Below are 25,689 nucleotides of genomic sequence, written 5' to 3'. Positions count from 1 at the left end.
TGAGTATATTTGTGAATTTAAATAACCCCTTATGTAATGCTTAAGTGATTTTCTTAATCCATTTTTTTGACATTTCATATTTAAAAAAATTGTTGTGTTTGTAAATGAGTTTTTAACTTAAGCTCTTTTTATGATTATTATTTATATATTTTATAGATTCAAGCATTCTGTCATCACCAAGCCCTCCACTTGGTAAGTTGGAAATAAGTTTATGAAAATTTTTTACCATATTGATTATTCACAGTAACTTTATTTTAAAAATGCTTAAAGTTGAATTACATGTCATCTACAACTTTTTGATTACTGTGAGAAAGCAAATTTTATACAACTTTCTAATTTCTGTCTTTTTGTACATTTTAAAAGCACAAGTTGTTAACCCTCTCTCCATGGGCATCTTTTCTGCACATGTCAGTGAGTTATATTCAAAATTTAATTAAACTACTTTCTTTTTATGGTATACCAAAGAATATAGCATAAAAACATAGCTAATAATCCATATCTTAACAGCATACAAGTTTAAGGTTCTTACTTTTGTAAGATAATATAAAAAAGCTAGAAGTTCTCTCAGTGTGAGAATTGTGAGATTTGCTCTCTAGACATCCCCTTTTATGAATTTATTTACCACCACTCCAAGAAGTATGAAATTTAATGTAAATTATTCATTATAATATCATCATTGCTCAGACAAAGCATAATATTCATAGCCTTCAATCTTATTTGGTTACAGAGCCATGAAATAGAGAACCAGACCCCTTTTGCCATGCCCACCTGTTTCATCCTCTCTTTCAGAAATTGCCAATAGGTCTCTTGATGTTCAGTGCTATAGTATTTATAACCAATAGAAAGCCAAAGTTTTCACCTGTCAAATGATATACTACATTATTTTCAGTAAAGATAATTGTCAATTTCACTTCAAGTTCAAGCTTGATTCCAACAGGAAACAAATCAATAAGCTTAGGTGAAGTTTTAATGGCTTTTGTTGCATAGTTAGAAAGCCAGAAACATTGTGATACATATGGGACATTGTCTGTTTTTTGCATGTTATTATTCTGTTTTCTATGATGCATTATTCAATTAAATAAAAAATTTAGTGCAGTACTACCATTAGTATATAAAAAATAAATTAGAGTTAAGTGTTATAACAGTTGGCAGCAAAAAAAAAAAGACCCAGGTAAATACTTTCTGTCCTTGTTTTTCATATGTATTCTTTATTTATTTTTATAAAAGTAGCTAAAATGTAAAAATAGGAACTTTGTTAGTTATGGATAGATTGTGTGAAATAGTAATGAGAGCAGCTCACAAATAGCTGAATAGCTTGTGCATAATGTAATTCAACAGAGTAATATGAGCTGCATGTTCGCCAAGTGATTTACAACTTATAATTATGTGAATAGTAGTTAGACAGGACTCATAGGGCAATAAAGCAATTAAATTTGAGTATAATTAGATGTACACTGAAATGAGTGTAAAGCTATTTAGGATAAACAAATGTAGTTTGATATTAGAATTTGAAGTCATTCTAGAAAGGAAAAAGGGTAATTTAGATTTATTTCAATTTTTTTTGCTGGTTACAAGGTCAGTCAAATTGACTAACTTTGTATAAAGTTAGGGTAAGGAAAATAACAGATAAAATATAAAAATATACTGAAAAAAAACGTTTAAAATTTATTTAGAAAGTTTTAGAGATTCCTCAAATAAAATTTGAAATTTTGAGATGAAAAGTATTTTTAATCTTAACGTGGAAATCACTTAGCACTCGAATTAGTATAAAGAAATACTCTATATTCATGGACATGTCTTTAGTAAAAATATTTCATTAAAAAAATCTGTTTTTTTGTGTACAAAAGACTTGTAATGTTTACTAAAAGTCTGCCTGATTTTGTGAAGCTATACAAAGTGTATTAAAAGCTATAGTAGGAACTATAATGAGTACAAGAGTGGTCAAGAGGTCAGTTGACTGACCTTGTTGCAAGAGAGTTAACTAAGACTTATAAGCTATTCATTCTCAAATTCTTTAGTAAAGTTGTGTAAAAAAAAGAGTATAATTATTCTGTTTTTCTTTAACAAGTTTTTAAAATTACTAATGTAGTTTTCTCCTGTTGACACTGTTGTTACATGACTCACTCTAGGAGCAAGAAGACAAGCTTGATGGTTTGCCAGTTCTTGTGAATGATAGTAAATTTAATAGCATAGTGATAATAAAAGAAATTAATAAATACATACAATAAAAACAAAGAAACAGTTAAAGTAATGTTGTGTTATTAATTCTTACCTGAAAATCTTATTTGTAAATGACTTAAGTGAAATTAATAATAATTACAATCAATGTTTCCTCTAATTTTTTCAATCCATGTGTTGAATGAATTTTTTCATGTATACCAGTATCAAGACAATGTGCGGATGTACGCTACCAGTGTAACATTCAATTTCAATATTCAGAATTATGTAGGAATGATCTATGTATAGCTGTATTGTCCTTATATTCTTGTTTGCATTATTTTTGGTACTGTCATTCCTACATCACAAAATGTTTTTTTATTACTTTAATAAATTGCAAATGAACTTTCTTTTTCTAACTCGCTTGGTAAATCCTTAATAAAGAATTTCAGTATGCTTTAAGACAGAGGTGTCAATTTAAATCACTAAATTATACATATATACCAGCTGCCAAGGAATAATGTTTATAGTGTTTTGATGGTGAGAAAAACAATTGTTTATTGGACTGCAATAATAAAATTTATCAATACAGCATATGCAAGTTATATTATGAATCTGTCCAATATGTATTCAATTTCATTGATCTCATGACCAATTATCTATCAAGTATTTTTTTGATAAATGCTTTGAAAAATAGGAAACTTTGATTTAACTAATTTCATTTTTTATTCTTTTCTGTGCAACAGGAAATAAATGTTTAACTTCCTACTGTAATTAGAACATTTATGACTGATTTTATTTTAGATGTTCAGCCAGTCACCTATACTGAACCAGCTTTCTGGTGCTCTATTTCATATTATGAGCTGAATACTCGTGTTGGAGAAACTTTTCATGCTTCCCAGCCTTCTTTGACTGTAGATGGATTTACTGATCCCTCAAGCTCAGAACGTTTCTGTTTGGGACTCTTGTCCAATGTTAACAGGAATCCTGTGGTTGAACAAACAAGAAGACATATTGGTGAGTTTTTATGCATTGATTCAGGCATTTTACAGGCTTGCCCATTGATGAATTATTTAATTATCCATCCAGATGTTTCAAAGGCATGCCTCTCGACTAAATTTTATAATGGAAAACTACTTGGTTATAGAATATTTTTCATTAGTAAAATTTTCTTTTTATGCTTGATAAGGTCTTTCACTTGTGTTGACAGAGAAAATAATTAATGACATAGTTTACTGATGCCAGTAAAAAAATAAGTTTCTAATTATAAAGAGCTGCTAGTATAGTGTGAATACTAAGAAGTGTCCTGTAGGCAACTCAATTTTTCTTCTTCTTCTTTTCAACAATTTCTAAAACATTTTTAATAAATTATGTAATTCTGTTTTTCACTAGTTATGTAAAAATTATTTCTTCATATATTGAAAAGAGAAAATGTGTTCCATGAAATATAACCATACAGAGAGGAGTTAAAAGATGGTGTAGTAATCATGTGAGGTACTGAATTTAAATTCCTTGTGATAGCAGCTGTCATTCACAATAAATATTGACTGAAATTGAAAAATTTCAATAACTAACCTTAGTTATTGATATGTGAAGGTATGTGTGTGTGTGTGCTTAAAATAGTTCTTATCATAAAATTGTGTGATGTAATTGAATCGATAGAATTATGAAAGTGTAGACCTTCGTTAACCCATTAACTGTGACTGACAGATATTTCTGTCATTCGCACATATATAACTATAACTCTATGAGAATGACGATAATTACCATTTTATTGTGATTGATGGCAACTCAGTTTTATCTGTGAGACAGAAAATGGCAACTGAGCTGCTCCTGCAGCAGTTAATGGGTTAAGTCAAACCCTCTCCCTTTTTCATTACTCTATTGTGAAATTTTCTTTGATTATCAATAATCAACAGATAAAGTGGAAACAATTAGAATCTGTATTTAAAGGCTTAATATCTTGAGTTTACTAATAGAAGGAAAATCAACTGGTAGCTAGTTATTTAAAAATTATAATATCAATATATTGAATACCTCATTCATCTTGGGGTATTCTTCAATTTCCATCTTAGTTGGGCCCAACCTTCTCCCCATCGATTGCATTTCATGGAGCTGATTCGAAAGGCTCAATCCTCACCTATTATGTCTTTGTGAGAAGTTTTCTCTTTTGGGGACTTGGGCTTCCTTGGAGGCCCTTATTCCCTTTGGCCAGGCTCACATGAGATCTCTTTAGTGGGTACTTCAAAATCTATGGAACCTCACCAGGGATCCCTTGGATTAACTGGTTTCCCTTCATTCTAAGCTGATTTTGCCAGATGACAGGACAGGGACAACACAATAGCTGATGTCCCTCTTCATTCTCCATCTTTTTACACATGCTTCCTTGTTTGGCTGGGTGGTTTATTGCAATGGCCAAGAGATCTGAGGCCATTGGTTGTTAGTCAAGTTGACTCTCCATATCAGTTTTTCCATTTCCACTATGTCCTTTCCTCTCCTGTTATTTCCCACCTGTTTTGTTCCTTTTATCTTTATCTTGCACCTTGATCCACAACCTTACCAGATTGGAATCTTAATGTTGTCCTACATTGTTGGATACTCAAGACTGTTTAGTGTAAGAGTTATTATTTAGTGATTTAATATTTAATCTTTATTTAGTTTTCATAACAAGTGTTAAAAGTAATTATTTTAAAGGCAATAGTTAAGACAATTAGACCAATTTTGTTAAGTAACTCAGAAAGAGTTGTACGTTGTATGTGTAGTTCAATTGTAGTATTGTTGACATCATCTTTCTCGAAACCTCCAAGTTTTTTCCCTGTGTGAGTATTATTACATCATAATGTCTCGTAGTTGAACCTTTTTCCTCTTCCTGTTGGTCTGTGGCTGTCAATGGTTGGATGTGTTTGCCCTTGAGGTCTCGCATCCTTGACCACAAAACTTATGTTCCCCTTTATCCTGATTGTACCTTCTTCCCTAAAATTTCTGCTGCTCATGAATGTAATGTTGCCTTCACTTCTATTTCTCTTCCTTCAACTTCCCATCTATATTCCCATTACTGACCCTAACTGTTGTCCGGTTAGGGTGCTGAGGTATTATGAGGCTTGCACGGCTCCCTTCCGTGGTTTCCATTCCCAATAGTTAATACACTGGAATCCTTTAACTTCCTATGACCTTTCTGTTATTACCCTGAATGGCTGGGTTAGGCAATTTGTACCTATCACCTGTTCCTCTTCATCTTTTCCATGTCTCCTCACATCAGATTTGCCACTTCACCATGTCTTTGGCTGCTTGTTTTCATTGATGTTTGGAGGAGATTGTCCAGACCAGCATGTGGACCACTCCTCATACATTTGTGTCACGTTACCTCCATCATTTGTCAGTTTCCTTCTCGGACAGATATCATTTACTTCCTGTTGCCATCCTTCACTTGTTGGTTCACTTGTGAGTGGGTATCTTTCTATCTTTTCCCCTCCAAAGACTATTTCACACTTCTATATTGAAGCCCATTTTTGTGGTGAGTGATGCCTGTCTAGGTATACATTTTCTTAAATCTGCACTGTACAGCCAATAAAATAAAAAATGCCCACTGTTGGGGTGAGATGGGATGTTCCGCAGGACTGCTTGTAGATATTTTCTTGCAGTATATATTCGTCCTGGACCATACACTCATGGACTAACAAGAGTAAAGTAAAAGGGGATTGCTCCCTCTCCCTGCTGTCATCAAGGGCAAATAGTATACCTGGTTCAGATGTGGTGCAGTCTTCCACGAGTGTGTTTCGTCTACATTGAGATGGCACACTCCTTGGGTACTCTTGAGATGCTTGTTTAAGGGGACTCTTCTAGGTAACTTTAACACTGGTCCATCCACCTGCTCAATATGAGATTCTAGCTATTTTGTGAGAAGAGGTAAGTTAGCGTATCAGATGTTAATATTTTCCTACACTGAAAATATGTTTGATAGATACTTACCTCATTTTACACTTCTCACCTATCCTCTCCAATTCCAGTATATTTTTAGTGCCTAATCTTGAAGTGAAGATTGGGTTCTACTGCATAGAGTGAGTCAGCTGCACTAAGAGGGTGTGTCACACTCCTATTGGTAGAGGGTTGTCACATGCTTACTTGCATGCTACAATGCAGCTATACCATGTGGGGGTAGGAGGGAGCATAAAGGCTAGTGGTGAGCAAAAATTTGTGGACACAGAGAGAAGTACAAATTGAGGAAAGCTATTTTGTGAGAAGAGGTATCTATCAGAAACATATTTTCAGTGTAGAAAATTATTAACATTTGCAGAGTGTATGGAAATAAAGTGATGAATGTAATTAATACTTGAAACTGTTGGGACTTTGTTGAAATTCCATAATTACAAAACTGAGGAAAAGAAAAGACATTTACTGGCAAAAGCATGGTCAAAATGTATATGAAATTGTCTTTGTTCTTTTGAATTCTGTAAAGCAATGAGTAATATAATATATAAAAAAAAAGTATTTTTCTTATTCATAGTTGAAAATTTCTAATAGTAGGTTTCAAAACTTTAATGGACTGCAGTCTTAGATTTCTCAGACTTGTATATCTATTCTGCCTAAAGTTTCACTGAAACAAAAAAATCCAATGGTGTGACTACTTTGAATTTTTGAACCATTCACAAAATTACAGTAGTAGTTCGTTGAAATTGAAACATTGAACCCCTCTAGTGATACTCCTCAGAAGGCTTTAAGTGTACATGACAGGTTTAGTGAGAATCATTCCAGTGGTTTATCAGCTATAAATACACATATAAACACACACAGACTTTTGTCAGAGAATGGTTTAGATATGGAAACTGCTTTATTTGAACTTTTACAACTAACAATGGTTGGATCAATAATACTATTATAGCATATGTTTTTTTTTGCTTCATAAGGTTTTATATGTATGAGAAACAAATACCTTTATATATAGCTATATGATTCCTCAATTGTGTCATCATTTTCTTTGTTTCAATATTTTATTTTGTGACATAAATAATTTTACTTCAAATGTGTTTAAATCATAAGAAACTAACATTTTCCTAGTAGCTGCATGATTCCTCAAAAGTTCCGTACTGTATGTAAATAGTTTGGGTTGACGTGATGAGTGTGTATAATCAGTCTGATACAAGTTGATGTACTGTCTTTAAATACAACTCTTTCATTACATTGCCTATTGAATGTGATGCAACTTGCAGCTTTGCATGCATTGACAAAAAAGAAGACAACTGACTTGACTAAACTGCATATTCTTAAAAATATGCAAGTATAAATGTTTTTTGTGAAGTCTGGTATTTAATGCAACCTTTTTATACATGAGCTTTGGGGACTTTCAGATTTTGTTAAACTTGTTTATTTGAACATTTTTTATTTACATATAAGGAGCCATTTAAAAAAATGTAAATTCAGATTTAAAATTTTAAAATGAAGAGCCCTTATAAAGAGTTCTAAAAGATTTTGGCTTGATCTGTGAATTTACATAAAAACTATCATGGCCATGTAAGGGATCATTGAAAACAGGTATATACTTATAGGTTTTTGAAATTTATATCGGGGATCAGGGGGGGTAGGAGCTTTCAGGATTGCTTGCACAAATTTACATGAAAATTGGTATAGGTATGTGAATCATCATACAGAACTAAATTCAATTTCTAGATTTAGAAAATATTTAAATTTCTCTCCTGAGATATGGATGAGAAGAGTTTTGGAAAATTTCAAGTTACATTGAATCAATTTAAAAATTGATGCTTAAAAACAATCTATATTTAGACCTTTGAAATTGGTGCTCAAAGAAATCTTTGGAGCTATTAGAACTCTTTCCAGGGACTTACATGAAAATTAAATGTTCATTCCAAATAAATATCTACATGTTTATATTTTCAAAATTTTCATATGAAAATAAAGTTATAAATAACATACATGTAATACATAATGATGAGAGTTAGGGTGGCAGTGAATTCAGTTTGAAGCAAAGGAGAAATGATGTTCACAGACAACCTCAAAATAATGGTTAAAATATTTGATGCATTAATTAAAATTGATGTGATCTATGAGACAAAGTTACAAAGGCAGAATGAAAGACATGAATAGAGCAATGCTGGTTACAAGTACAATGAAAATAATGAAAAATAAGAGAAGATATAATGAAGGCAGTACAGGAACTAGGTTGCTTTCATAGAGAACTCTGTAATATAAAAGCTAGTGGACAAGATGTAACATTCATAGTGAGTAATTGATTAGAGGAAATACTTAGATGATTAATAGAAAATATAAAAGACTAAAAATATAATGAAGTTTATAAAGAAATTCAAAAAGAAGAGATAGAGACAACCTATTTAAAAGTTATCATTTAGCAGAAGGAATCAAATAGCCATTACAAGATTTATGGTGGGTAAAATAAATAAATATTGACCAAAAGAAGGTAAAGCTACATGATTTATGCCAAGAAAATAAATGAATGATGTAACATTTAATATTAGAATTTTAAAGGTGGATGAGAGTTAAATGTGAACCAAGAATAAGGGAGATACTAGGAGAAGAAGCGCAATACTTAGAAGACTTAACCTGCTTTGAAGGATAAGAGAAAGAAATGAAATAATGGTGATTGCTTATGAGTAGATATTGGCTCTGCTGTAAAGATATCAACTCTGATGGATTGGTGGTGATTGAAACTAAAATGATTGTATTGTTAGTATATTATAGGTATTTATATTTTCTGATGAAGTAGGTTAAAGCAACAAATTTGTAAAAAATGAATTACACTGTTTATCTACATGTACTTGAAAGTATCCCTTTTTGAGACTTAAGATGGTACGAGAAATTAACTTTTTATGGTGTAAAACTACCTAAAGAGTGCCCCCATCATGACTGTTGCTATCACTGATAAAGTTTTTAAACTGGTATCTAGGAAAAAACCTAGAGATAATCCTTGGATCTGAAGCCACTAGAAAATCATTGCTTGTTATTGTTCTTCCCACTAGCACAACATTATTATTCTCTAAAATTAACAGTAATTGTGTCATAATTAAAATAATATGCATTAAATGTTAAATAAATAAATATGTGTGTATATATATATATATATCCTATTTATATGCATAAATCTTCTGTGTCATGTTTTCTATTACGTTTGAATATGAAACTCATTTTGATTACATGCAAGTGTTTTTATTTTACAAAAGTTAAAAGATGCTCAAGTTGGTTAGAAAGTAGACCACAATATCTGTGTTGACATAGATTATGGCACTCTACTACTTATGGCCACCCTATACTAAAAATATATTTCATTAGAAAAAGTTATGGTTTAAGTAGTAAAAGTTAGCAAAGCATTAGAAGTTAGTAGGCCTAAGATTTATGTTAATCATGGACAATTAGGAGAAATTTGAAGGTTATGAGATTTCTATTTTATCATTACCTCCAGTGCAGTGAACAACCACTTGGGCATTGTATTTTTAACCACACTGTTGCAAAACTACATTATAGAGGCCAGATGGTGTGAGTGTAGCTAGCTAGCCCACATGTTAACTAATCACTTGCAAAATGAACATCAACTCTGCCCTCATTTTTCCAGTCCTAGTTAGTGTTACTATGTTGGTAAAGCTACCAAGAGAAAAATGGCAGCCGGAAAAAAGTTTAAGTTGTTTGTCCTAAAAATAGGTGAAAGACTAAAGTGAAAGTTCCCCATTTTGTTTATTGTAATTATTTTGTAGGTATGTTGAAATTCTATTTGAGAAAGTTTAAACTGAATGTATTATTATTACCATAATAGTTTCCCAAAGTTTGAGATATATATATCTTTATATACTTTTAATTTTTTTATGTTATGTAACGATTGCTATTTTATGTCTTTGTATAACATTGTATATGTATCGAACTGTATTTTAATGATTAAATAATCCTATGAATCATTTTGGATAAAGGCATAAGCATCAAGTAAATGAATTAATTATCATTAATATTAAAGTGTTGTAAGGCTATTTATACCAATGACAAGCTTTTAAAAATGTTCAATATCTTTAAAGTGGAGAATAATGATATTCAGATATATAGCATTAAAACAACATTTTAGGATATAGGAAGACACACTCTTGATAGTTTGATAACAAAAAAGAACTGCAGAGAACTTTACAAAAAATGCCTTATATCAGAGATGGAAGTTTGTTTCAACATTCAACAAAGCTTTGGTGTATTTGAACAACTGGTAAAGAAATGGAAGATTTAGTAAAGACAGAAAAGGTTGAACTTCCCAACATGGTACAAAAATGTAAAGTAATTTTTTGTGGGGTTTCATGGTTGCTGTAAGTTACTTATATAATGAAAAATTTGAACTTCACAAAAAGGACAGTAAAGCAAAGGTGAACTCTAGTTATTGTGAGAAGCTGTGCTGATATCATTTATGCAAGATTGAATTTCTGCATTGTATGAACAGAATGGCAAAAATGTATGTCTATATCAGAATAAAGTGTCATGACATGCAGAGCAGCTTTTTTGGGGGGAGTTGGGGTGGATAATGGAAAATGAAACTGGTGCTCATGCCATCTGCTCTGACATAACTGTGAAACAACCAAATACCCACTTGTGGACTTTGGAGTATTTAATTTGCTTAAATGAAATCTTTGGATCCAATATGCACATAAAATAAGAGAAGTATTAACAATATACACTGTGATTTATAAAAGTTGTTACAACTGTGATATTTTCACTTCCACTGATTTCACTCAGAGTAAATGGGTAGGATCTGCTCTACAGAAGGTTCAACTAATACTGTATTGCAGAGTATTAGTTTTTTTCTTTGAACTTCAACTAAGTTTGCCACAAAGGAGGACTTAGAACACAAGAATGCACAAACAAAACTTTTATTACAAAAACAATCAAAACATGGCCAAGTGTTTACTTTGAGGGTGTGGAACTGAAGAGAGAGAGAGAGAGAGAGTTGGAAAAGAAACCTTTATTAGTTCTATCTTATGGTTTCTGCATGATCCTCCCCTGTAAGCCATGAGAAAGACCTTAAAACAAAAATCCCTCTATGTTAAAACTGACAATGTTCATCAAACAAATGCTCTAAAACATCTTAACAGTGCTAATCTACAACCTAAAGTTAAATCTGCCTGAATAGAAATAGCCTGCTTAACAGGAAGAGCTTATTCTTTAAGTACCAAAACACTAGCATAAAGCTAGGCTACTCTCAGCATGCACATCACTTGTATGACACTAGTCTACCCTCTACAGGAGTGGGGAAGTCCTGGGTCTATAAGTTATTAACTGAAAGAAAAGAGAGCTGTCTATTTTAGGACATCATGAGTGAAGTTACAGATATTTTTCTTGTTTAATGATGAATGAGAGTGCTACTGGTTCGTGTGCAGTTAGAGTAAAGAAAAGTTAAGTTTTTACTTAACCCATTAACTGCAGCAGGAGCAGCTCAGTTACCGTTTTCTGACTCACAGATAAAACTTAGTTGCCATCAATCACAATAAAATGGTAATTTTCGTCATTCGCAGTTAATGGGTTAAGTAACTTTCTGTGTCCGAACTAAACTTAAAAAAATATTGACTTTGAAAAATGTATGTATTAATTAAAGGGGTAAGAAATATATGGTACTGTCTACGAAACTTTGGAATTGCACTGTCAGATAGTGTGTGATAACAGCCGTCGGATTGAGCACAATTAATGATGGAGGTAGTACTTTCAGTTGTGGAATAGGATTTGGAACACACTAATTATAAAGTGCAGTTAACCTTCATATTTGGCTAACGTAGTTATTAATTTATGATAATTTTACTTTCAGGTTATTTTGTCACCTTTCTATATAATCGTTTTTTTATTGAAATAAGCAAAATAATAAAATACATTTATGAAACCTGAAATATTTCACAGAGAAATTTTTTAATTTACATCATATTTTATATCTTTGTATATTTGATTACTAGGGACTTTCTTTAATGAATTGGACAATCCATTTCATTGACTTGAAAGTTATTAAAGTAGCATTTAGATTATACTAATATGGTCATAACCAAGTTTAACTCTTCCTCCACAGTGGCTTAGGGTAAATTTGAAGCCTAAAAACTGGGTTTCAATATCCATGGTGGACACAGCACAGATAGTCTATTGTGTAACTTTGGGCTTAACAACTAAACAAACAATATAAACTGTTATATGTTTAAATACAGACTATTGGATTAGTTTTCATGATCACAATTGTCTTCTAATATGTACGTTTTTTTTCAATTGAAGAAAAATATTCTTTTGATTTTTTAACTTTAAAATATGTTAACTTATGACAAATGAAATTTACAAATGGTTCATTTGAGGTATTTTGTATTTTATGGAATTACAAATACTGAGGTTAAATATTTGGATTTGAACAGGTCGAGGAGTTCGCCTGTACTACATTGGAGGAGAAGTATTTGCAGAGTGTCTGAGTGACAGCAGCATCTTTGTTCAGAGCCCTAACTGTAACCAGAGATATGGCTGGCACCCAGCAACCGTTTGTAAAATCCCACCTGGTCAGTATCAATAAGTTCTTCAAATGTATTCCATAACAGGCAGTTTGATAAGATGAACAAAACTCTATTTTCAAATATTCACTATCAGTAATTAGTAGTCCTTTTCCATAATTTCATGAAGTGTTAGGTTATTTTTACTTTTTACAACTTCTATGTGATGTTAATTGCATATCATCCAATTATTGTCTAGCATGTTCATATAATGATGGGTGTTAAGCAGTTCATATTGTGCTTGAGAACTATATATTTAGTTTTTTTTTACATAACTGCTGTTCTCCTCAATATATATATATATTAGTTATTGTGTCTGACACTTTTTTTTTTACCCCTCAAAGTTCATTTATATTTTGATCTTGTGAAATAATTACTTGCATATCAAAAGGTAGTGCAGATAACTTCCAATAGTAAAAAAAAAAATATCTTCACTTAAACGAAAGGAAAAAATTATCTTAAAACTTTAAACAAATTGCAGATTTAAGTTAAAACAAAAAAGCTCCAAAACTCTCAGAAGAACCTTTTAATGTCTTAACCAGTTTTAATAGTAGGTCTGCATCATGGAAGGAATTAAAAAAATAAAAAAGAGATTTTCCTTTGTAATATTATGCTACAAACTCTATTAAACATATACTATAAAGTATGAATTTGTAGTTTTAAAATTTATTTTTTTCTAAGCACAAGGTTATTTTTTACTGTGAAATAACAATCTAAGCAAACACTATCTGTTGAACAAGAAATGCTTTGACATATTTTAGAACTTGTATACTAAAATCATAATGTTAAAGCATTGCAATTTATGCAAGTGTTACATAGTAAAACTAAACAAGAGCCATTGTTAACTTAACAATTCTACAGACTATAAAGTCAGTGACAACTTTAAAATTCAAATAAGCTAGCACTTCCTTAAAAAAATTGCACATGGTTAATAAATTAGATGAGATTGTCTGCCTGAATTGTTCTTGATAGAGAAACTACATGTTCATCCCATGGAACTCAGCATATAATGTACAATTTCAACATAAATTCTGTTTTGATGTGATTTAAAAGTGAATGTATTAAAACTTTGTAATATGATGTATTTTTTTACTGTACGATATTAAAGAGAATTACATCTATGTTGTTGTTGAACTTAAAAGTAGGATAAAGAAAGAAGAAATAACTTGCTGTGACTAGCAAGAACTGTATATTGTAGTGAAATTAAAAATTACAATGGCCTCTGTTTGTGCTGTCTTGTCATTTAAACATGCTTAAAATGCATGTAAAAATATATTTTTAGACTCATTGAGAAAATATTGGGTGTGACCATGAAACCTTTGCTATGCTTTAGAATGTTTTGTTTTTTATTTTTAAACTGAAATAAAAATAATTATATACATGTGTTATTTTCTTGTCTTTCTTAGAATTTTTGCATTTTGAACCTTTCGGCTAAAGGTGTGAAAGTGCATAGTGTTTGTTGCAATTCCCATACGAAAAGTGTATTGATGCATTATTAAGGCTCTCTTCCATCTGGTAGGATGCAACTTGAAGATTTTCAACAATCAAGAGTTTGCAGCATTACTGGCACAGTCAGTCAGCCAGGGATTTGAAGCTGTTTATCAACTTACTAGGATGTGCACAATTCGAATGAGTTTTGTGAAGGGCTGGGGTGCAGAATATCGGCGACAGACTGTCACTTCTACACCATGTTGGATTGAGCTACACCTGAATGGGCCACTACAATGGTTGGACAGAGTTCTAACTCAGATGGGCTCTCCTCGTATACCATGTAGCTCTATGTCATGAAAGCCATCTAATTTCAAATAAAAGAAAATCAAGTTGTGTACAGTATACCAAAATCATCTTCATTGTGACTGCTAAAATAGCACTCGTTCTTGCTTGTGAGATCTATGTATGTGTGTTTGTATGCTTATGCCGGTAAATAAATGACATAAAGTTTAATTTTTTTTTATAAAAACTTCTAAATCATGGTGCCATGGTATCCTCCAAACCTTCACTTTCCTAGATCTCAGTGTCTTTTTCAACTTCCTTGATCTTCTTTCTTATAAATTACAGAGTTCTGTGCATATTTACAAAATATAGCTTTTATTAATCACATTAGTTTGTTCAGAGGTCTTTCCTAGAATGATGTTTTCTCCAGTTTTTAAACTCCTCTAATTCTCGGTGGTATTGATTGATAGCTGACATATTATGATTGTGTAAGTGCAAGTGTATGAAAAAGTGTACAATATACTGATAAAAATACGGCTATGAATTTAAGTTTCTAACATGAATACTTTCAAAATTGTTTTATGTTTTCTATCATGACATAAGCTTTAACATCCTTATGATGTTGATTTTGTGATACTATGAAATAGGTCATGTTGACAGTGATCTTTGTTATCATGACATAACCTGGACTAGATTAGCTTATGGCAGTGGTTTGCCTTTGTTATCATGACATAACCTGGACTAGATTAGCTTATGGCAGTGGTTTGTCTTTGTTATCATGACATAACCTGGACTCAACTAGTTTATGGCAGTGGTTTGTCTTTGTTATCATGACATAGCCTGGACTAGACTACCTAGTAGCAATGGTCTATCTTTGTTATCATGACATAGCCTGGACTAGACTACCTAGTAGCAATGGTCTATCTTTGTTATCAAGATATAACCTGGACTAGACTACCTAGTAGCAATGGTCTGTCTTTGTTATTAAGATATAACCTGGACTAGACTACCTAGTAGCAATGGTCTGTCTTTGTTATCAAGATATAACCTGGACTAAACTACCTAGTAGCAATGGTCTATCTTTGTTATCAAGATATAACCTGGACTAGACTACCTAGTAGCAATGGTCTGTCTTTGTTATCAAGATATAACCTGGACTAGATTACCTAGTAATAGTGGTCTGTCTTTCGTATCATGACATAACTTAGTATTTGTTTGTCCTTGTTATCCTGATGTAGTCTAAATAATCTTTTTTGCAGTAGATGCCCTATGGTACCAAACATAGATTGGACTCTTTAAGTGTTGGCTGAGAGCATAAAGATAAAAGCAAGCTCAGGTTAAGGTTGGTGCTTTAATTTTTTAAGTGCTTGGATGGTTACATATACAGTTTGTGGATTATTTGTAAGTCTGTGTTGAAACAATATTTTGTAATGTTAATTCGCTGTAAATGACTGCTGTACATTTAGGAAAAAGTTGTGTGCAGTACATTTTTGTAAAGGTTATAACTAATTCATAAACAAAATACTTTCCTTCAAATTAAGATATTTTTTGTATGTATTTAACACAGTTCCATAGACCACCTCCAATGTAATGTATTTTAAGGGGTTTGATTTTGTTTCTTGTGTTTCAGCCACCAAATAATTGTTTGGCATTTCTGCATTTGTTACTGATGTTAATATCAAAGTAGATTTTGGCACTTAGTGAGAGTAAATAAAAGTAATGTCAAATCATAATTGTTTCTTGAGATGAAATTTTGATGAAGGTCTGTTGCTGTAAGTGATTTACATTTATAAAATGTTGAACAATCACAATATATTATTTATCCTTCAAAAATATTATGGAAACCCAATTTTGTAATTGCTTTAAAAATATGAGTGTTGGCATTTTGTACAGAAATTTAAACTAATTCTTATTTTCAGAAAATTTGTTAAATATGAATCATTTGTAAGTGAAGGAAAATAGATGATAGTTTGTATTTTAGCTTATGTTATTTAAACTGTTTTTAAAACAAGTGATAATTACATTATTTTTAATTTTTTAGAATGGTATTTTATCAGTGTTCTTTCTTGATGGCATTTGCTTGTTCCTGTTAAGATGTATATACTAAAGAGATTGTATACTGTATGAAGAAAGATAATTGTTAAGAAAATTTCATACATTTACTTATAATATAATTAGATGTTTGAAATTGAAATTTTAAGGTAATGATATATATATATTTTTAAAAATTAGGTGTTTTGAAGGTAGAATATGTTGATGATTTGTTTTAGATGAAAAGGTCAAACAGAGGTTTAGTACTTAAATGTAAGAACCTAGAATTGTTTTAAACAAATTTTGGGATGAAAATTACAGTTGAAATGTAATTTTCTGTAATTTTATTTCAAAAACTCTTATAACAATAAGTAGAATGTAATATTTAGTATTTTGCTATGTTCACTGTATATTTTGATAAGTGATGGTAAACCAGTAAAAGCAACAGTTATACCATACATAGAATATAATAACATTTGAGCATAATATTTGTAGAAATATTTAAACAAAATCTATTAAAAAAGAACTTTGCAAGTGTACAATGAAGGTAAAAAAAACAACTTCATATATAGTAGACAGCTGATATGGGTACTAAAAGCATGAATAAAAAACTTCTTGTTTCAATAAACACATTATTTTACTGTTTCAGTATTAAAAATATTTTCAATAACACTGAGAATCTTTTAAACTTGCAATCTTAATTGTTGTCACAATGCTCTTAGATAGTCTGACCAGTTCTAACAGACTTTTATAATATCTAGCATTGTTTACTATAGAACCAATCTTCAGTTTGGTTAATAACAGAAAACTAGTGCTACTGAAAGTCGTTAAGGTCTAGATTTATAATTATTATCTTCCAATTAGAACAAGTTACTTACTTAGATCAAAAATATATATTAACCCTGTAATGAGAATATCTAATTCTGTATACTGTTCTTACTTATAATGATTATAATGCATTGTTTCATCTGTTGGTTACCCTTGCTGTTATCAGTAACCTATCTTCAGCTGTAAAATAGTTTGTTCTCCACACATATTAAAGTACTTGATTCAAGAAATAAATTCATTAAGATTAGCTTTTCAATTGATGTAACACTAGAGAATGTAGAACTACTCAGGTTCTATTCTACTGAGAAACATTATTGAAAATTGTTCATTTTTCCAACTAACTGGATTTGTAGAAATTTGAAATGCTTGGCTATTGGTTTAGCCATGTCTCTTCCTGACCAGAAATGTTAAATGTTTTTATTCAGTGATGTTTTACTTAATGTAAAAATGACTTCAAGCTGAGGGACATGAAGTGATCAGATTATGATGAGTGTTATGCAGTTGTACCTTTTGATTACATAAAACAGGTGATACATTGTAATAGGCTTTCTTTGTTAAACAAAAAAAAAGTATTCTCAGCTACTTGAAACACCAAAATGTATTCCAATTAACCTTTGGTATGTAGGTGCTAAGCATGTTAATGAAAGAAAAAAGTAGACCTTCTCATTTTAAAATCACCATTAATACGTTTATATTTCACTTGGTTCTCATCGGCCACATATGTAAAAGTTTTAAAAAGTTTAGTTATAGAACCTATTTTGCTACGTATGTTTGTAATTGTAATTTCCTCTTTGAAGGAATGAATCTGAAGTTATAAAGTATCCAGTGATGCAACTGAAATGAAGTGAAATTCTTATTTTTATTTTTAATATTATATGAAAGACTTGCATTTTTCTGTAGCTTAAAAGATCACAAAAGTGACCAACAGTTACCATCCTTTCTTTGAGGAGATTATTTTGTTAAAATAAAGACTTTATATAAAAGTAATGACATGTTGTTTTTCTTTTATTCCAGATATTTGTAGTATATAATTCCACCTAAAATTTTGATATTGCTCTAAATTTAGTTTCAGAAACACTAATCAAATACAGGTAGTCAAAATGAATTATAGTTAACTTCTTGTGGCACAAGAAACATATTTGAATTAATAAGTAGCAAAGGTATATGGAGACTCATAATTTTGTTTTTATTTATATTATTTCTGCATGCGACACCTATTTAATAAGAAGACAAGTAAATTCTAAAAGTATTGCTTAACACATGTTGCTCATTATCAGTTTCTTGTAGCAATGATTTATCGACCATTTAATTCTATCTATGCATAGTGATAAATAAGACACTGAAGTATTCAACTGGAATGGCATCTTATGTGTATGGGGGGGGGGGGGGCTAAATGGCCAGGTTAGATACCTGAAGGATTCAGGTATAACTGTCCCTAATTTTGAATTACTGACTGCAAATGTAAAGCAGCACCAGCCACCTAAATGGCTTGGTCTAATTCTTTAAACTGGGTAACGGGAATGACTGTCACTCTTATAATATGTCCAAAGTACATAGCTTATTCAATGGCATTATTTCTCAAACCTTAGGGCCTTTCATCTGCAGCCCAACACGTTAACCACTAGTCTAAAGTGATATGATGAGAAAATCTTTTTATTATTTTGAATGAGCTAATTGAGTGTTCCTGTGATTTTCAACAGAATTTTGTCACAGTTTTTTGAAGGTTGTTTGATGAGTGATGGTTCTCAGCTGTTTAACATTTATCCCTACAAAAGTACATTTTCAAAAATTATATAACCCATTTTGTTTTGTCAACTTTTCTAAAGTTGTCAATAGAATTTCATTAATATTTATATAAATAATCTTTGTGCATTGGACATTCATGTCTTTATGACATAAATAATTTCCCTTTTTGCTGTACTTGGATGTTTTGTAGAGGCATAAATCTGTTGTGTATTTGTAAAACTCTTGTAGGTTTTATTGAAATTTGACAAATATTGTGTGTTTGGTCCCTGGATAATGGACTTGAGCATAAATTAAGAAAGTTTAATCTTAAGTTGGACTTGACATAGTATCTGATGTAAATTTTTATACAAATTTCATCAACCATTTTGAGCACCTTACCAAATTAGTAGTTTATGTGCTTGTTTATATAGAAGAAATCAAATGCAATAAACATAGAGATCTATGATCTCATAAACTTTTGTCTATATTGTCTATCTTAAGATACTAAGGTTGATCACTCTTTTTAAGAGCAGTGTTCTAGGTCCTATGCTGCCATTGGAACTAATTCCTCCATTGTCAGTCATAACAATCTGATGGCTATGATTATGCATTATTGCCCAACACTTCAATTTGCAATGTAACAAGTTTCAATCAGTGATGCAAGGTCAATCGTAGTTCACACATTTCTGGTATAGTTTCCGCAAATCCTTTGCTATATGTAACTATAATTTCAAAGACCTTGTTCAGGCATAAAAAGAAAGTACATTGGAGCTGTATCTAAGTACTTTACTGACATTTGGTGAAATAATTGGCTGTGATTCCAGTTTGATCTCAAATTCTTGCTTAATACTTTATTAACAGTATCAGGTGACATGTTGAAGTTCATAGTAATGATTTTATGGATCATAGGATTGTATTTTATAATCATCGCTTTCATTTCATAGATGAGGTACGGTTTTTGAAAGCCCATTGCTACCCATGTGCTTTATCGTATGAGTTTTTCCATTTCCCTGGAAAATGTTAAAGAATCCTTCTTTGAAATTCTGTGGTATTTGACTCTTAAGTTAACTAATGATTCCAATGTATGAATATTTTACCTCAGAAATTTCTCCTATACCTCTCCAGCCAAGGTTTACTCATTGCAGCATCAGACTTTCAGATGGTCAGGAGTTTGCCATGAATGAAATATACAATAAACATGTTGTCCATGGTACTATAGCTGGCATATGTGGCAATAAGCCACATATAAATTGTTCAAATAAAGTGCAATTAATCCTAAGAGGAATGGTAAAAATGTTTTTAAAAGTTCCAAGCCATTATATTGATTTTTTTAAAAGTCACATTAGAAGTTGTGTCACACTACATTTTTGTTGTTTTATATTTAGTCTTTGACTATGCATACAAGATAAAGAGAGCTTATTGTTAAGTGCACCTTCATATAATCAGGAACTAAAAACATTTACTTAGGGATTTTTTTGAGATTATCTGCCCTATAAAAATTTGATTCATGCAGTTACTATATCTTATTTCTGTGATTCACTACACATTTAACTTGTAATGCAGTTATGTCATACTTGTATATAAGGAATTTATGTACAATGGATGCCATTCTTGTTGAAGTTAAAATTTCATTTCCCCATTTCCATCTTTTCTTAAAATTTTAGAAGCTTAAATAATTTAAACAGGGGGTTTAGTTTCTGTAATACAAATAAAATGACCAAAACAAAACACCCAATAGATAGTTAATGCATACAGTAGTGATGATAAACACAGTTGAGAAAATGAGACATATTTACATGTCATCCAATCTAACATTTGTGAATGTATTTATTACAGCTTCAGTGAAGTCTGAAACATGGGGTTTTAATATATATGTAAAACTAAGGTAAAGTCTTGATATTGGAGAACAACAAAGCTTATAAAACATTGAGAAGAATTGAGCAGTAGATTAACACTTATAATACAACCAAAACATTAAAATTAATAAACAATAGGGCAAATATAAAAAATACGAAGTGAAAATAAATACTAATGTACTACTCACAATCTATTAAATATGGTAGTAATTAATAGTAGGAATTAACAAGGTTTCCAAATAATTAACATGCCTATTGAATACCCAATTGAGGATCTGACCATTCAAAGTATTGCTAATGGTATATTATGCACATATATAAACTAATAATATGCTAAAAAGGTCACTAAAATTTTCAGTATAACAATTCAAAAATTTCTAAAACAGCAAATTTTTTGTCTACAACCTACCTAATCAGATCAGTGGGGCTAGCCTCTAGAGGGCTTGGACCATCCCTTCAAGATTTTATCTTATTTATTCTACAAATGCTTGAAAATACAGTTCAAATCAAGGAGAATTTGCAAATAACCATGGTAGGACCACAGGTTAGCCTTCTCACCACTACCTACATTCACAAAAACACACTGGATGATGAATTGCTGTTTGGTTACAATAGAATAGAACATTGGACTTGTTACAACCAATCTCGTTTGATATCACAAAGCTTGAAGGTAACAAACTAATGCTATATGAAGATGAGGCAGTACTATAAAGACTTTTTCCAGCAGTTGCCCTTATCAGCAACTGAAAAATGGTGGGTGATTACAGTGTTCAGTCCAACCAGCAGTTTTAAAGGCCAAACTTGGAGAAAGATGAGGAGCTTGAAGAAATGATTATGAAAATAGTTGAGCATATCTTGAACATGGATTCGGTTGATGTTTAGTGTGATTTTGCTCAATACAAAGCTGGACACAATTTATGGAGTAAGGAAGCTCTAAGGAAATCAGCTGGCATTAACATGGTGGAAAGAATTTTGCAAATGTTGGCAGTTAAATTGTCATGCATGTGTTACACTTTCTTTCCACTGCAGCTATGTGCAAATGTAATTGATAGGATTATAAGGAATGTAATGTAAAAAACAACAACTAACCAAACAGTTAAACTTGTAATTACTATGCACAGAAATCTCTACCTTCTCCGAGAAAATTTAACTGCATTGAAGTTTCAAGTAAACTTATAATCTGTGGTCTAACTTTTTAAAATCACTGATTACAATGAGCACATATCAGGTACGAACATCTGAATAAAAGAAGAATTTTATAATATTTAGGGCTACTTAAGAAAAGTTTTGTAATATCTAGGGCTATTTTTTACCAAGCTGTGTTTCAGCTTTTCGTCTTTGCAGCATACATGTTAAAATGTCTGCATGTAGTTGGAGAAAACATTTCATGAGTTGGCTGTATTGTAGAACACACACTGTAATCCTATTTTCATATCATGCAAGTTTGTTAAAAACTTGTCTTAGAAGCCATTAGTTGTAATATACACCATCTTTGTGCAGTACATACTGATGATGCAGCACATCATTGTGTGCCACATACACCAGATTGTGATGATCATGCTGTAGTCTGCTGAACAGCAAGAAGTACCCAAACCGTATCTGTGTTTTACAGGTGCTCCTAAAGCTCATGAACCATCAGTCTTTATGTCCATATTTTTTATTGACATTGTCTGTTATGTATGGCATTATGGCACTGATAGTGACTAGACAGTTGCAATCTGTCCCATAAATAAGCATTTACAAATGGACAAGTTTTCACTGACTTGCATGACAATTTACCTGATTGCTGTGCCAGTAAGTATTGTACTTTATAGCTGCATTTTTACAGTGTCATTATTCAGTTTGTAATCACATTGTATTCAAGTCTAAAATTCATAAACTTCTTCAGTTTTGTGTAGTCCAGTCTAATAGTATTCTTTCTGTCATACTAGTAATGACACTAATACTTCACAAAGCAAGAAGCTTTCACTGGTATGCAGTAATGTGCATTCAGCCATGATTAGTGAATTCTAATGCATTCAACTGCATGCTTCTCACCATCATGAAACCTGTGACTGCTCTGCTCATATGTCACAATCACGGGCATCTGTAGTCAGTATGAATAGCTTAACTTGTCTTAGACAAGTCAGAACCAGTGCATTAATCACATTTTTAGTAATTGAAATACCTGTTCAGTCAACCTTAAATATGAATTGGTTTTTATGCTAAAAGTGGTGTTGTCTATGAAAAACGGGCCACAAATCATAAATAGTTGTAGGTTGGGACCAGTGTTTTACTGCTCCAATTTTAGTGAATTAGTAATCACATTATCCTTAGCAATTTTGTCCAGGAAATCCTATACATGCACACTTACATAAGCACACTCACTGTGAGGTTTGGTCAATTTGACCAACCTAGTAACCATTTTTGTACTCGTGCATTTTACAATGTAACATTAAATTTTAATATTGAAAGTTATGTAGGAATGATCTATATATAGGCTATATCATCCCTATATTCGTGTTTGCATTATTTTTGGTACTACTATACCTACATCATTTTACATTTAAAAACTTTTTTTATTACTTGTATCATTATTCAGGTTTATTATTGTAATTTTTTAAAACTTCATGTGTTCTGCATAAAGTCATTAACATCATTTTAAACTGAGTGTACAAATATCATAAATTTGTACTTCTACTATTATCTTAGACAAACGTTATGTACTACAACAATTGTTATAGGAGGCTTGACAATGTTTGTTTCATTTCCACCTGCATTTTGAGGGGTGGTACAAAGACTTTTGCAAGTTAGTATGAATTAAGGTTTATTTCCCTTGAATATATATATAGTGGTAATGATTTTTGATGTAGGTAATCTAAAGAATGAAGGATATTGCATAAGGACCTTGCTCTTACTTAACAGTGCAGTATACTCATTTTTCATGCTCTTGTCTTTGTCTCATTCAGACATAGGAAAACCTTTCTATCTCCTCCAGCAGTCAAGTCGATTTGATGACCTTTGATGTCAGCTAGTAATGGTTAGTTCCTCACACTTGATTTTTGTATGAAAAATTAATTTCTTTGTTTTATTTGTACACTCAATTAGCTTGTTTTTCTTTTGTTATATGTGCTCATTTTATTTTATGTATAACATTTCTGGAATCTGCTGTATTGCAGATACTTGTAGAATATCATTGTACCTGAATATCACAGACAGTCACAAAGTACATTTTTGTGCCATGACTAAAGGATCTGTTTATTGTGAAGGTTAGTTTGAATATACATTTCATTTTTTCTTCTTGACTTCCTGGTTACTGTGATTTCGTAAAACAAAATAATCATGGAAGGGTGATTTTTTTTAGGTCATTTCAAATTTAGGGTTGAGAGTAAGAAGTTGTGGTTAAGGTAAAGTTACAATTTGAGTGTGAAAAACACAAGGAGAGGCATGGACCATGAAGCTTCCACCAGCCATGGAGAGAGTTGTGTCCACATCTGTGATTATTGAGACCCAAAGGTTAACAGGCAGCTAAGGAAAATCCCAGCTGCTGAAACTTGGTCTTTTTTAGTTACCTCTTCCATGCAGCAGCATAGGGGTGGCAAATATGCTTCATAATAGCAAAAATTTAACCTGAGCATCCCTTAACATACTGAGATGGTCTGTATGGGACTTCAGGTTGTTTTTTTAACTAGCTCTGGTTTGAATCATCCATAGCCAAGGACAGTAGTGGATAGTTAAACTACCAGTTTTTAAGGGAGTGAGGAAAGAATTGGACCATTTTTTCAAGCATTTCAAACAAATTATTTTGAATGGATGAACTTGGAGATAGGTGATGCAAGCTCTAATGCATGTGGAAATTTGATAATTTGAAATACCAAGCCAAGACCAATGCTCAAATATAAGTGCTCCATGAAAACTAGGCTGCTTATGTGAAGGATATAAGGAGGCTTATAAGAAAACATTCCGAAGTATGTTTCCTGGTAATTGTGCTGAGATATTCAACAAAACGTTTATCCACAATGAACTGTGTACTGAAACAGAGAAAGAAACCAGTACCAAAGGGTATGTATGGTTCAAATGTTTTACATAAGCATTAACAACCAGGTTCACCAACCTTACTGCAGCAGATCTCACAATATGTCAAGTTACAGCCACTAATGTTTCAGACAGAACAACAGGACTTCCCACAGCCAATAACAAGAATTAAGCTAATAACAGTGCTAAGCACAAGAGGGAAGAATCTGCTGTTTTAACTGTGACTTAACGTATCACTGGTTACAGAATGTTCATATCGTATTGCCGGACAGGACTAACAGGTTCAAGCATCTTTCAAATACAACTTTGCAACAAGTACAGGAGGGTCAATGACAAGCTATGGTTGTAGTTGCTCTTACTTGTTTAAACTATTGGAGCATAAGTTGGATCTGGCCATGTGTCAGGGTGGTCATAGTAATCAACTTTCATATATATTATGGTGGATGGTTTGGAAAATCATGAACTTGGCATTATGTTGTATGAGATGATAACAATAAATGGATGCAATATTAAGTTCCTAGTGTATACTGGAGCTACCAGGACCTTACTTGATATTTCCATGTATCACTAGATACTGAGGGAAACCACTACTTCAGTTAGTTAGCATAAACTCCATTCTACCAATCGGTGACAAACTAATGTGAGTGTGGAAATGCATCTTTGACTCTATCTTGACCATGTTGCTCATTGAGTAAAAGTGATTGTCAGTAACTTGGGTTCAGGCATTGGTATATTAGGGGTTGACCTATATATATATATATATATATATATATATATTGTAGTAAATAGACGACGTCGTTTCTTTTCGTTTAGTTAAGTAAGTAAGGTAAGAAACCGTAAGTAATTACTTACTACGTAAC

At 31.7% G+C, this 25,689-nt stretch overlaps 1 protein-coding gene across 3 annotated transcripts in view; it reads left to right on the top strand.

Moving 5' to 3' along the window:
- Positions 1 to 18,221, top strand: part of LOC106461026 (mothers against decapentaplegic homolog 3-like) — a 57,390-nt gene extending 39,169 nt beyond the window's left edge. For 2 of the 3 annotated variants that reach the window (XM_022387837.1, XM_022387836.1), the window contains 4 exons: positions 157 to 192; positions 2,962 to 3,174; positions 12,534 to 12,671; positions 14,182 to 18,221. In XM_022387837.1, coding sequence (XP_022243545.1) covers positions 157 to 192; positions 2,962 to 3,174; positions 12,534 to 12,671; positions 14,182 to 14,450 — 656 coding nt within the window. In that variant the 3' untranslated portion in view covers positions 14,451 to 18,221. The other variant, XM_022387838.1, reaches the window with a different exon arrangement.
- The last annotated feature ends 7,468 nt before the right edge of the window (positions 18,222 to 25,689 follow it).

The sequence above is a fragment of the Limulus polyphemus genome, unplaced genomic scaffold (assembly GCF_000517525.1).
Source record: "Limulus polyphemus unplaced genomic scaffold, Limulus_polyphemus-2.1.2 Scaffold882, whole genome shotgun sequence".
Classification (NCBI taxonomy): Eukaryota; Metazoa; Arthropoda; class Merostomata; order Xiphosura; family Limulidae; genus Limulus; species Limulus polyphemus.
Note: the sequence above shows the minus strand (reverse complement) of the source record. Positions and strands in the feature narration are given on the sequence as shown.